At 42.3% G+C, this 13,386-nt stretch overlaps 1 protein-coding gene across 1 annotated transcript in view; it reads left to right on the top strand.

Annotated features, from left to right (window-relative positions):
* The first annotated feature begins 97 nt into the window (after positions 1 to 97).
* Positions 98 to 13,386, top strand: part of RECQL (RecQ like helicase) — a 39,287-nt gene continuing 25,998 nt past the window's right edge. Inside the window, exons 1-4 of the mRNA XM_070453732.1 lie at positions 98 to 195; positions 3,175 to 3,222; positions 11,597 to 11,794; positions 12,623 to 12,802. Of these exons, the coding sequence (XP_070309833.1) occupies positions 3,207 to 3,222; positions 11,597 to 11,794; positions 12,623 to 12,802 (394 nt within the window). The 5' untranslated portion in view covers positions 98 to 195; positions 3,175 to 3,206. The remainder of the gene's footprint in view (positions 196 to 3,174; positions 3,223 to 11,596; positions 11,795 to 12,622; positions 12,803 to 13,386) is intronic.

The following is a 13,386-nucleotide window of genomic DNA, read 5'->3' as shown; positions in this document are numbered from 1 at the left end:
ACCTGCTTTCAACATCAACCAGTAATCTCTGGTCTTGTTCAGTGACGCAAATGGTGGCCACACCCCTTGACCAATAAGAAAAGGGTAGTACCTGCAATTGGTTGAAAGGACCGACCCGGAAGGGTGAATGCCCCCGGCTGGAGAGAAAGGAAAGCCTGGTGGCGGGAAGTTTTTATTGGAGTGCGGCTGAAAGGGGTAAGTAGTAGACCTGAGTCAGGGGGGTCTTGGGTCGGAGATCGAGGAGGAGGAATGTCTTCCTTAACTTCACCGAGGAGAAGTTCTGGGGTAACCCTTGTTACCTCTTTGAAAGAGCTAACATTCCTTTTCCTGGTAGATGGGGAAGGCCGGCTCACTTCCTTCCACCAGTACGTTGGCGAGGGAGAAACTGGGGTCCTCGCACCTCTAATGGAACTCTCCATCATCACCCAGCTCTAATGGAACTCGGGCCTTTAGGGGCACGTTCCACTGCGGGTCTGTCTCTTTATCACCAGCTTTTTCCAGGCAGGAGACTCGGTCACCAAAGCCTTTTATTTGCAACCACTGTTTATTAGGAAAAGCCAGAGGGGACGCCTAAGCGTGACGGAGGGTTTTATTAAATTGCTGTTGCACCTAAACCCAGGTGGCGGAGAGAGGGTGTGTGTGTGTGTGTGTGTGTGTGTGTGTTAGAGAGAGAGAGATTTAGACTCTGGTACTTGGTGTCAAGTCCCTGATGCCTGGAAAGATTGAGGGCAGTAGAAGAGGGCTTCAGAGGATGAGATGACTGGACGGCATCACTGATGAACTTGGTTAAACTCTGGGAGATGATGAGGGACAGGAAGGCCTGGCGTGCTGCAGTCCTTAGGATCGCAAAAAGTCAGATATGACTGGGAGACTGAACAACACCAACACTTGATGTCAGGCATGCATGACTGACATGAGACCTTGTAAAGTATTTCCTGAGGATGCTACCAGAAGTTCAGATATAGCAGAAGTAAAACCACTGAATCATGGAAGTAGTAATTAGTAAAAGTTCATTGTGTATATGCCAAAAAGACAATTTGCCAACCAAGAGCACTCAAATCAAAACATGGAATTAGGCTCAAGGCTATATAGTTAATATAAAGCAGCTTGTTTAGTAAGAGGGCATTGATTGTTTATTCTTTACACTGATTGGTTATATTAACATTTTCTTAAAAGATACAGAATTGGTTAGTGGTTACCTCATAGCAATCTTGGGTAACAGTGGGAGTTTTGCTTCTGATTTCCAGAGGCAGAAACGCAAAGTGCCCCAGGTCAAGTTAGTCTTTCAAAATAAGCTAAATTAAGCTTTGTTTGTATGGCTATGTTGGTTTTGTCTGCAAAGGGAATTTTCAAGGCTGATCTCCCTTTGTTTTGGATTTTAAACAATGTCTAGGTATACTTCTGACAGACTTGCTATACATAGCTCATTAATTTTTGAACATATATTCAGCTAGCTTTTGCTATTAAATCACATCATTTGGGGAAGGAGTTTATAAGAAGTTTAAAAAAAAATGATATGATCAAAGGAGTTGTTTAAAATAGTGGGGGGAAATGGTTGTAGGTTTGTAGATTACATTCTTTCATAAGAGTGGAGAAAGCCTCTGCTTTCAATCTCAGCAAACCTGTGTGCCAGGATGCCAAGTCCCTTCAGTCGTGTCCAACTCTTTGTGACCTTATGGACCATAGCCCATCAGACTCCTCTGTCCATGGGGATTCTCCAGGTAAGAATACTGGAGTGGGTTGCCATGCCCTCCTCCTGGGGATCTTCCCGGCCCAGGGATTGAATCTGTATCTCTTAGATCTCTTGTATTGGCACTAGTGCCGCCCTGAGCCTTCACTATCTGCAAGGCATTTTACCGGGCTACATGGATACAGAGGCGAAGAGACTCAATCTCTACCCTGCTGGAGAATCTTACAGTCCAGAGAAGGAGAATTCTATTTCCATGAAATGGTGAAGGCATGTTCATATAGATAAAGAATTAGAAGTCCTTGGTTTACTCCTCTACTTAAATAGCTTTTAGTGTTGTGACTCTTTCAAGCTTCTTAGCAAGTCACAGAAGACCCTACCTATTTTTCCAGCCTACTGGTGGCTCAGAATTCTACATGAGACAGGGCATAGGGTGAGCAATTTGGATAAGGGTAGGGTGATGCTGAAGCTACCTTTGGAGACATTGACTTAGTTTCAGAAAATGTTAGTTGTCCATATCAGAGTTGGAAAAGGTGTTCTTGGAGGTTATGGATAAGCTAAATAAAGTTCCTCCAGACTCAGCTCCTTCCACTTGCTTGTGTGTACTCTTAAGTGTTAACCATTCAGAACTATTTCTTAATACAAACCAGATTTTTCCCCACTTCTGAACTCTTTGTGTTCTCTCCATCTGAAATCTCATCCCTCCGCAAAATACCAATTCCTCTTTTAAAATTGAGCCTAAATTGCAACCCTTTAGAGCAAATATTCAGTAAAATGCTAAATGATTAATTTGAGTAGTTCATTAATGGGTTTTGCTTTATCTGGGATATTTGAATCTATCCAACTTGCTATTTGTAAAATAGGTTCCACCATCCCAATTTTACAGACAGGGAAAGTGGCTGAGAGGAACAGATTGTTTTAAGTTTGCTAAAATCACACAATAATATAGTGGTAAAGAGTTGACTCATTGGAAAAGACCCTGATGCTGGGACAGATTGGGGGCAGGAGGAGAAGGGGACGACAGAGGATGAGATGGTTGGATGGCATCACCGACTCGATGGACATGAGTTTGAGTAAACTCTGGAGTTGGTGATGGACAGGGAGGCCTCGTGTGCTGTGGTCCATGGAGTCGCAAAGAGTTGGACAAGACTGAGTGACTGAACTAAATTGAACTGACTGAAAGCTGTTTAACCTCTAAGCTTTGCTTTTTTTTTGCAACTTCACTAAGTATTTGCTGGGTGTTTGTTAAATGTTTTTGGTGTCATACTTGTTGTTATATTTGTGTGACTTTGGTTACTTCTCTGAAATCTAGAGAATTCCCCATAAAAAGTAGAGTGGGAAGAACCATGTAGATTGTTGAAAAGTCACTGCAGTATATAATCTACTTTCTAACATTTTTTGTGCTCAGTAACGACAGATTATCATTGAGTATTATCAACAGTACTGTTTTTAAGAAAACGTTGCTCTGATTTTTCTTTCACTTTTAGAGAGAAATTTGGCTCTCCGGTTCAACTTTAGAATGGCATCCATTTCAGGTTAGTGGAGATTATTCCATTTTGTAGTTCATTCTGTTCTTTTCCTAACTGCATGTTTTTCTCTGTCCCTTCCTCTCAGTTTTACTGTGAGTCTTAAACTGCTTTTAAAAAAAGTTTTAGTAGGAATAAGTAAAAATAAATTTAGAAAATATTTGTCTTAATAATTCCGATATTTTTCCAGATTTCTTTTTATTGTTGTAAAGTATATTTAAACTTACCTGTTTAGCTAGTTTTAAGCAGACAGTCAAGAGCATTGCATGCATGGCATTATGTGCATCTGCGTGTGTGCAACCATGGCCAGTATCCATCTCCAAAACTTTTCATCACTCCCCACTGAATGCCAAGAGTAGGTGCCTGGAAAAGGTAAAATGCATGTCTTTCTTTTATACTTTAAAAGTATTTTAAATAACAGCACTTAAGAACTTACCTTAAGGAAATAGTGGAAGAAGTACATAAAGCTCTTGGTTCAGAGATGGACAGTGCAACAGTGTACCCAGTGAACAATAACTTCCACTCCACCCACTTCCCTGCAGCCCCTGGTTACATCATTCTGCTTTCTCTCTGGGACTTTGACCTTTCTAGGCACCTCATAGAAGTGGAGTCATACAATATTTGTCCTTTTGTGTTGTCTTTGAGGTTCATCCATTGGGTAACATGTAACTTTGTAAGGCTGAGTAATATTCCACTCTATGGGTGTACCACCTTCTGTTTATCCACTTGTTTGTCAGGAGACATTTGAATTATTTCCATTTTCAGCTTCTGTGAATAATGCAGCTGTGAACATCGGTGTACAAACATCTGTTTGAGCCTCTGCTTCCAGTTTTTGGGTGTATACACCTACAAGTGGGCTTCCCTTATAGCTCAGTCGGTAAAGAATTCGCCTGCTATGCAGGAAATCCAGGTTCTATTCCTAAGTCGGGAAGATCCCCTGCAGAATGAAATAGCAACCCACTTCAGTATTCTTGCCTGGAGAATCCCATGGACAGAGGAGCCTGGCAGGCTACAGTCCATGGTGTTGCAAGAGTTGGACATGACTTAGTGACTAAACCACCACCATACCTACAAGCGAAATTGCGGATAACATGGTATTTCTGTGTTTAATTTTTTGAGGAACTGCCATACTGTTTTCCATAGTGGCTACACAATTTTACATTCCCACCATGTAATACATAAAAGTTCCAAGGAATGATATGTTTTTTGATAGCATTCTAGGAACCTAAGAAAATTATAAAGTAGAAAGTATAAATCACTAATAATGTTACTACTCAATACTGTACCATTTAGATGTATTATTTTCAACAAAATTTTTCACATTTTTTACATAATGTTTGGTAGTGTGATTCTTAAAAACAATGTAGATAAAGAATATAGACGTAACATAAATTTTATGTTGTCAATATTCTGTTTTTAATACTGCTCTGTATTTTGTTGTTTTATAGTGGCATTAAAGAATTAACACTTTGAGTGTTGGTTTTGAACTTTTAGGCTGTCTCCATTTTTAAAATATAAAAAAAGTTGCATTGAACATCTTGGAATCAAAAGGTTTGTGTACTTCTTTGATTATTTCCTTAAGATAAGTTCCTAAATGGTATCATTTGAAATATTTTTAAAACATAAAAGAAAGACATCTGTTTTACCTTTTCCAGGCAGCTACTCTTGGTATTTTTATGTGTTTCCTTGCATTGTTTGTTTTTATAAACTTGACCAGATCCTTTTGTACTTATTAGTGAAGTTTTGCTGTTTATTCAGTTAAGAGGTGAATGGTAGGAGGGAGGAACTTACTCTATGGTTATTCTCCTGTTCTTTGTAGGATATAGTAAATATGACCTTAGCACTGTCAGTGGAGAAACAAGATTAGTTTCTTAACTAACTTTATATGCATGGTTTTCTTAAGTATGGAATCCTCCTCTCCACACCCCAAAACTTTACAATTTATTTAAATATAAATGCGAAAAAATTAGTGACATAGCTTTTGTCTTCATCTCTCACAGCTTAATGATTCATACTAATAGCCTAAGGGTTAATAATAAATGGTAGCAATTTAAGTTATATTAAATGCTAACCCAGATATTCTTCACTAAGAGACAAAAGTGTGGGTTTCATAGATGTTACCAAACCTTACTGTAGATGGTGACTGCAGCCATGAAATTAAAAGACACTCCTTGGAAGGAAAGTTATGACCAACCTAGACAGCATATTAAAAAGCAAGATGTTACTTTGCCAACAAAGGTCCATTTAGTCAAGGCTATGGTTTTTCCAGTGATCATGTATGAATGTGAGAGTTGGGCTATGAAGAAAGCTGAGCACCGAAAAATTGGTGCTTTTGAACTATGGTGTTGGAGAAGACTCTTGAGAGTCCTTTGGAATGCAAGGAGATCCAGCCAGTCCATCGTAAAGGAGATCAGTTCTGGGTGATCATCGGAAGGACTGATGTTGAAGCTGAAACTCCAGTACTTTGGCCACCTGATGCGAAGAGTTGACTCATTGGAAAAGACCCTGATGCTGGGAGGGATTGAGGGCAGGAGGAGAAGGGGACGACAGAGGATGAGATGGTTGGATGGCATCACTGACTTGATGGACATGAGTTTGGGTAAACTCCGGGAGTTGGTGATGGACAGGGAGGCCTGGCGTGCTGCGGTTCATGGGGTCGCGAAGAGTCAGACACGACTGAGCGACTGAATTGAACAACCAAGCCAAACCTTACCTCAGTTGAAATAGTTATTTTTGGATCACATCAGTGAGCTTTTCTATTTAGTAAGACTTTACTCTTTCTCAGTAGGATGTGATTTTTTTAAAAGTTATGTATTTATTTATGACTGCACTGGGTCTTCCTTGCTGCACAAGGACTTTCTCCAGTTGTGGCCGGCAGGGGCGACTCTTCATTGTGGTGTGTGGTCTTCCCATTGTGCTGGCTTCTCTTGTTGCAGCTCCCAGGCCCTGGAGTGCGGGCTCAGTAGTTGTGGCGCATGGGCTTAGTTACCCCGAGGCGTGTGGAATTCTCCCAGACCAGGGATCAAACCTGTGTGCCCTGCATTGGCCGGCAGACTCTCAACCTGTTGTGAACGACCGGAGAAGTCCCTGGGATATGATTTTAAAATAACCAAATGATGCCACAGATCAATTTTATTTAAGAAGAGATGATTACTTTAAATCATTGCTTTTACAATATTTCACCCCTTTCAAATAACCCACCTCTTCTGTTGTTCTACCCACTTGTCAACCTGTATTTGAAATGCCTCTGAAATTGCCTTCAGATATTTTGTTGAGTTGGATTTGGTGGTTCCCTGGTGGTAAATAACTTCCCTTTCACTGTGGCCTTCAGTATGGGAGATCGCTAGAAACTGTCCTGCTTCTGAAGAATGGTACCTCGCTTGTCTCAGTGTAAGCTTACGGGCAGAATCCCTGCTCAATGCCATGTGCTCTTGAGATATAGTAATAAGCCCTCTTCATGATAAATGATTGAAATCCTTCCCTTTTCAATCTCATCTCTCATCATACAGGTCACATGTTGTCCAAGCTGGCGTTAGAGATGGTTATAGTTTTGAACAAAAACGTTAAAAGACCTAGATTTGTTACAACTGGCTCTCCTCTGTTATATTCTGAGTCAATCAGGACTTTGTCCAGGGTACAGTCATATTGACTTTGTAGCACAGGTTGACATTACTATCTCTGTTAGGTGGGATTCAATGAAAGAAGCAGAGGCACTGTGAGTGATAAGAGGGATTGACTGCAGGAATTCTTGGTGGGAATTTGGGAAGGTGTTGAGGCTCTTTCTTTGTGTCTGTTGGCGGGCCTGGCATCGGTGGTGCCAGTAGATAGGAAGAGAAGATGCTTCTACCGTGGGGATTCCCCAAATGGAATGCTCCCTGTGAAGATGAATCTCATCAGAACCTGGACCAGTCTCTGGTTGCCTCAGAGCCTCCAGTCTAGGTGAGGCAGCGCCTGTCAAAGTGCTGGCGTCCTTCCCTGAGTCACACATGATCTGGCTGAGTATTCAGAGGAGCCCAAGGAGGAGAACCAACAGGATCCAGAGGAACTGCAGGCACCTTTGTTTCCCCAAGGATATCTAGCAGCAGCTAGAGTCGTGGGCCCAGCTGCTGTCCCATGCTGGAGAGGTCACCAGACCTGACCTTGCACTGCCCTTCTTAAGTATGGAAAATACAGCTACTGCTTCACTTCCGCCTTCTAAAGCTCTGGCTCCCCAAGTTGACACAGCTCTCTCTTGTCCAAACAAATGTATGCTGATCCTCTCCCCTGAAGGGGACAGGAATTCTCTTTATTCATCTTTGGGTGATGCTCATTCCTCTTCTTGCTCAATCACATCCTCTGTGATAATCTTCTAACTTAAATCCTGAGATACAAAGTTAGTGACTGTTAACAGCTTTTATTTTAAAATTTAGGGGAATGGGAGCCAGAAGGTCAGTCTATCCTTCCATTCATCAACTAACTAACCCCCAACAAGAGAAATCCAAACTTGGCTTCTACAGGAATGTCAAAATAAAGGAGAAATGCTTAATAGCTCTTCCAGTTCTTGGGTCTCACCTGATCATGTGGTTATAGCTGTTATTTTTTAACTGCCTTTTCTGCTTTCCGTATCCCCTTGTTCTCAGCAAACAGCTCACCTGGTCGTGGGACCTTGCCTGGTGGCATCTGCCTTAGCAGTTTGCTTGTGATGGGTTTTTGTGGTTTTCCATTAACTCTAAGCAGGGGATGTGGGAATACCAAAAGATAACCCTAGAGCAGGGATCCCCAACCTCTGGGATCTAATACCTGATGATCTGAGGTGGAACTGATAACAGAAATAATGTGCACAATAAATGTAATACACTTGAATCATCCTGAAACCATACCCTTCCCCACCCCACCCTGGTCCTTGGAAAAACTGTCTTCCATGAAACCGGTCCCTGGTGCCAAAAAGATTGGGGACCACTGCCCTGGAGGATCCCCCACATTCCAGACACACTGCTCCTCACCTCTGCAGTGTCACAGCAGTCGTTTCCTTTAATAGTCAGGGTCATTTGCCCCAGCCAGTCCAGTAACGCCTTTCTTTGCCTTTTGGTTTCCTGGCCGTGAGGAATCCAAACTGGCCAAGTGGTAATCAACTTTCAATTAAATGGAAGCATTGCTTTTCCCCCTGGTAGAAGCAGTTCTAACTGGCCAATCTAGACTAGCAGAGTCCAAAGTTTCAGGGATGGGAAGCAAGCATTTCACTAGTGGATCACTAGGGGATAATAGGAACCTTGTTTCCGGCCCTGTTTCCCAGGCCCCTGAGTCCTGGCTGTGTGAGGAACAGCACTATTCACTGTTTTGGTAGTAAGCACTCTTTGTACTGCCTTCCCCTTGGTCCTTCGTACCATAATAGTCCTTGCTCTTAGGTCAGGAAACCAGCCCGTTGCTGAATGCATGCATGCTAAGTTGCCTCAGTCATCTCCGACTCTTTGCGACCCTATGGACCCTATGCCAGGCTCATCAGTCCCTGGGCTTCTCCAGGCAGGAATTCTGAATTGGGTTGCCATGCCCTCCTCCAAGGGATCTTCACCACCCAGGGATGGAACCTGTGTTCCACAGGTCCCACAAGTCTCCTGTGTCTCCTGCACTGGCAGGCGCGGTCTTTAGCACTAGCGCCACCTGGGGGTGTCTGTTCTAATGACACCTGCTGGAGCTGGGGCGATAACCAGAGCGGACCTCCTAAACCACAGAGCGGACCTCCTAGCCCCGTGTGTGATGCGCCTGAGCAGGATGGCATTGATCATCTGTTTTGCCCAAGTTCAGTCCATACTCTTAACTGGTGGGTCACCATGTCATTATAGTTCTCCAGGAATTACCAGATTACAGTTGCTGTCCAGGAAATTCTCAGAAGTTATTTTCCTTTTCCCAGTACACAGTTGGTACTTTGGTAAGTTTCTCTGGAAAAGAATAGTGGAAAGATTTACTGCATAAAGTTTTAGCTGTGTATGAGGGTCCTTTTTTAAAGGGCCCCAACCTCTACTTTACACAGGGAGCTTTGGATCTATAAATTGGCTCATTTCTGGGAACTGGTTGAGGGACTATGATTCTGTTGTGGTAATTCAAATCAGACATGTGTTCACCAGAATCAGGCCTTTGTACTCTGCCTGTACAGATCACATAATCTATTTCTATTTCAGACTTCATGATCACCTAGCCAGTGCCAAAGATGTCTTTGAGTCAGACTGTTCTGTTACTTCTGCGTATTGCTCCTGGGTTTCTCAGATGGTAAAGAATCTGCCCGCAGTACAGGAGACCTGGTGGGGAAGATTCTTTGGAGAAGGAAATGGCAACCCACTCCAATATTCTTGCCTGGGAAATCCCACGGACAGAAGAGCCTGGCAGGCTCCATGGGGTCACAAAGAATTGGAAAGGACTGAGCGACTAACACTTTCACTTTCTGTTGCCCATTTTGGCAGCCACATCTGCCTTCCCTTTGGTCATGAATTGAATTGCTGACAGTTAGCCCCTGTGTCTTAGAAATCATCATTCTCATTGATTCAGGTAGTCTAGTTGAAAGGCAGTACTTGCCATGGTCATTCCTGGCTTACAGAGAACAGCCAACCCAGACTTCTTCAGGGATTCATTCCCCTCATGAATGCATTTGTTACAGGCTTGGAAAAAGGAGGGTCTCCTGGATCCTCCTGGGGGGTTGCAGGAGAGTGGATGATCAACCACTCTAGCACTCCCATCTCCCTAAGCCTCGAGTTCCTCTCCTTTAGCGTATACCCAGAAAGTTCTAGCCTTTCCATTTCATTGGCATCTTCCCCTGTGTCATTCCATCCCAACTTTCTGATATTCATCTTTGGGGTCAGCTAAGTAAAGAATTAGAGCCAATCCTGGCCACTATATTTAGCGTACTAAATCCGGAATTTCTTATTGAATCCTCACCAGTAATTTGGCTTCATTCACTATTGTGTATTGTTGGGCTTCCCCGGTGGCACAGACTGTAAAGAGTCTGCCTGCAGTGCAGGAGACCCAGCTTCAATTCCTGGGTTGGGGGAGATCCCCTGGAGAAGGGAATGACAACCTACTCCAGTATTCTTGCCTGGAGACTGGCGAGGAGCCTGGCAGGCTGCAGTCCATGGGGTGACAGAGAGTCAGACATGACTGGGCACAAGAGGAACTGACTTCTGCCCCCTGTCGGCCAAGGTGAGCCAGTACATCGGCCACAAGGTGAGCTGCAGCGGCGCCTGACCTTATGTCGACTTTAAACCCGGCTGCCGTTTCCTTTCCACCTTCCACATCTCAGACAGACGTCGCTGGTGGCCAGCCCTAAACCTGGATCACACAAGCAGTTGATAGAATACAAAAACACTAGAGCATCCTGTTTTAAATCATAACTGTGAGATTTTATCTCATGGGAAGACATTAAAACTGGACACTGATTAAAGCAGGCAGATGTTTTAGAAAGCGGCAAGGATGTCTGTAAAATTTTCTAGCTTCCACTGATATAAAAGGAAATCTCATTTTGACTTTAATATTTGGATTGTTTAGTATCATATGTTAAGACTTCTTTATAAATTATCATGCTGGCCTCGCAATGCCAGTTTTAGTAGCACACTTGATTTCTCTTTTTATTGATACGTCATCTTGTTTATAATCACCAGCTCCTTACCATGTCACAGTATGAACCCAAATACAAATGTTTTTGTAAAATGATAGCTAAGTAGTTAGGGGATTACTTTTAGATAACTTCCTCTTGCTTTAAAGTCTAGTCGTTTTACTGAAGTGATTTAGAAGATTGTTGGACCACTGTCCTACAACATGATTTTTGTTACTGTTTGGTCGCTCAGTTATGTCTGACTCTTTTGTGACCGTATGGACTGTAGCCCACCAGGCTCCTCTATCCATGGGGTTTTTCCAGGCAAGAGTACTAGAGTGGTTTGCTGTTTCCTCTTCCGGGGGATCTGCCCAACCCAGGGATTGAACCCACGTCTCTTGAATTGGCAGGTGGGTTCTTTACTGCTGAGCCACCAGGGAAGTGCACCATGGTAAAATTAATAATTTTTATTTATTAAATGCTTAACTGTGTACCAGGTGCTGTGTTAAGAACTTTCAAAATTTTGTCTCATTTAATTTTTTATAGCAATACTGTGAAAGCTAGGTATTATCCCCACTTTATAGGTAGGGATTTTGAGGCTCAGTTAAGTATCAGGCACTTAGCTTGAGGTCGCTCAGCCAGTGAGAGGAAGACCTAAGGTCTACCTCCTGTCTGGGTGGCTCCAAAACGTGCACTTCACCACTCTTCTAGACTACTCTCAGTTTATACAGTTGATAGTGAGGAATACCAAGAAATCAATCATAAGGAAACCTAAAATTGTGATTAATTCTGTCTGGTCATTGTATCTTTTTTCTTCCCTTGTAGCTCTGAGTGAGGAACTGGATTCTGTAACGAGTGAGCTACATGCAGTAGACATTCAAATCCAGGAACTTCTGGAAAGGCAGCAGGAGCTCATTCAGAAAAAAAATGTACTGACGAAGAGAATAAAGCTGTGTTTAGAGGACTCTGATGCTGGGGAGAGCAGTGAATGTGATTCTTCACCTGCCTCTTGGAATAAAGAAGGTTTGCTCTCTCTCTTTTTTTTTCTTTGCTAGTTTTGTTTCCTCTTGTTTCTTTGAACTGGAATTGAATCATTGTGTCTGGGTCAGTGCTTTTCAGTAGTTTAGAAGTGAAACTGACCATTCCTTAAGTGGCAAGGGAACTAGTAGGCAGACCATCCTTTACCCACGTCCTTTTAAAATGAAAGCCTTTATTATTCAGATCAAATATGTTTCCAACAGCATTAATCTGTGCTTGGAGAAAGATATTTATTTAACTCAGTTTTCTCAGTTGTAACGAGAAGAAATTAAAGAAGAAAAAAATTCAGACTCCTCATCAAAGTCTGGTTCATTCTCCCCTAGTCAACAAATCTTCCTTGATTCAGGATCTTGCCAAACATCTTGTTTATCATTAATTTAGAATACTGTATCTCTTGACAGAATTGCAGCGCTTTCTGGGCTTTCTTGTCCAGTGTTGTCCACTTTTTAAACAAGATATTGACACCAAAAAGTCCATATAATTGTTAACTTTGGTTCATGGTATTTGAGGTTTCTGATACTGTGAATTCCCTGACGACATTCAGACTATTTATCAAATACCTGACTACCTTTCTCCTCTGTGTAGTTTATTTCTCACTGGCAAATGTTGTCATTTTATTCTGACATAGTTTTTCTTATGATATATCATTAAATTTGGTTTTGCTTAGCTTTGTGAATTAAACTGATCTCAAAACTATTATTATAAAAATTAAATTATTCATCTGATTCTTCTGTATTATAGAAGCAGCCACTCACATTTGTGTCTCATTTATAATTCTAAATAGTTCTACCCAACTTGTTTTTCTCTTTCTAGATTTTCCATGGTCTGGTAAAGTTAAAGATGTTCTACAAAATGTCTTTAAACTGCAGAAGTTCAGGCCACTTCAGCTCGAAACTATTAACGTCACAATGTCTGGAAAGGAGGTATTTCTCGTTATGCCTACAGGAGGGGGAAAGAGCTTATGCTACCAGTTACCAGCACTGTGTTCAGATGGTGGGTATTAATAAACATCAATTCTAAGGTGAAGAAACATCATTTCTGTGAATGTATTTTTAAGTCTTAAAAAAATATTTTTAACCATGTATTTGCCAAAATCAAGTGCATGTTTTTGTCTGTCTCTCCACTCATAGACATTTACTGGGGAAGGAACTGGCAACCCACTCCAGTATTCTTGCCTGGAAAATTCTATGGACAGAGGATATCCTGGAGGGCTACAGTCCATGGGGTTGTACAGAGTCGGACACGACTGAGCACATGCATGAATAGATATTTAAAGTGTTCACTTAGAGAGGATATGTTAAAGACTGAGAGTAGTTCATTCTTTTATCTGATTCCGGAAACATCCTTGGAAAGCATGCTGTAGGAGGAAAAGCCCTAGAAAGGGAATCGTTAGGCTTGGAGTCGAGCCCCAGGTCTTTGTGGAGTGTCAGCTGTGGTCTTAGACCCGGAAGATACTGGAGTCAGCAAATGTGCACGGTCCTCGCTTTTCAGAGGACTCACAGTGCCCAGCGGTGCTCTCTCACACTTTGATGCCCGTGACAACCAGCCGGGAATCTGATCAACATGCTTACTATGAG

The sequence above is a fragment of the Odocoileus virginianus genome, chromosome 23 (genome assembly GCF_023699985.2).
Source record: "Odocoileus virginianus isolate 20LAN1187 ecotype Illinois chromosome 23, Ovbor_1.2, whole genome shotgun sequence".
NCBI lineage: Eukaryota > Metazoa > Chordata > Mammalia > Artiodactyla > Cervidae > Odocoileus > Odocoileus virginianus.
This window is presented reverse-complemented; position numbering and strand designations above follow the sequence as displayed.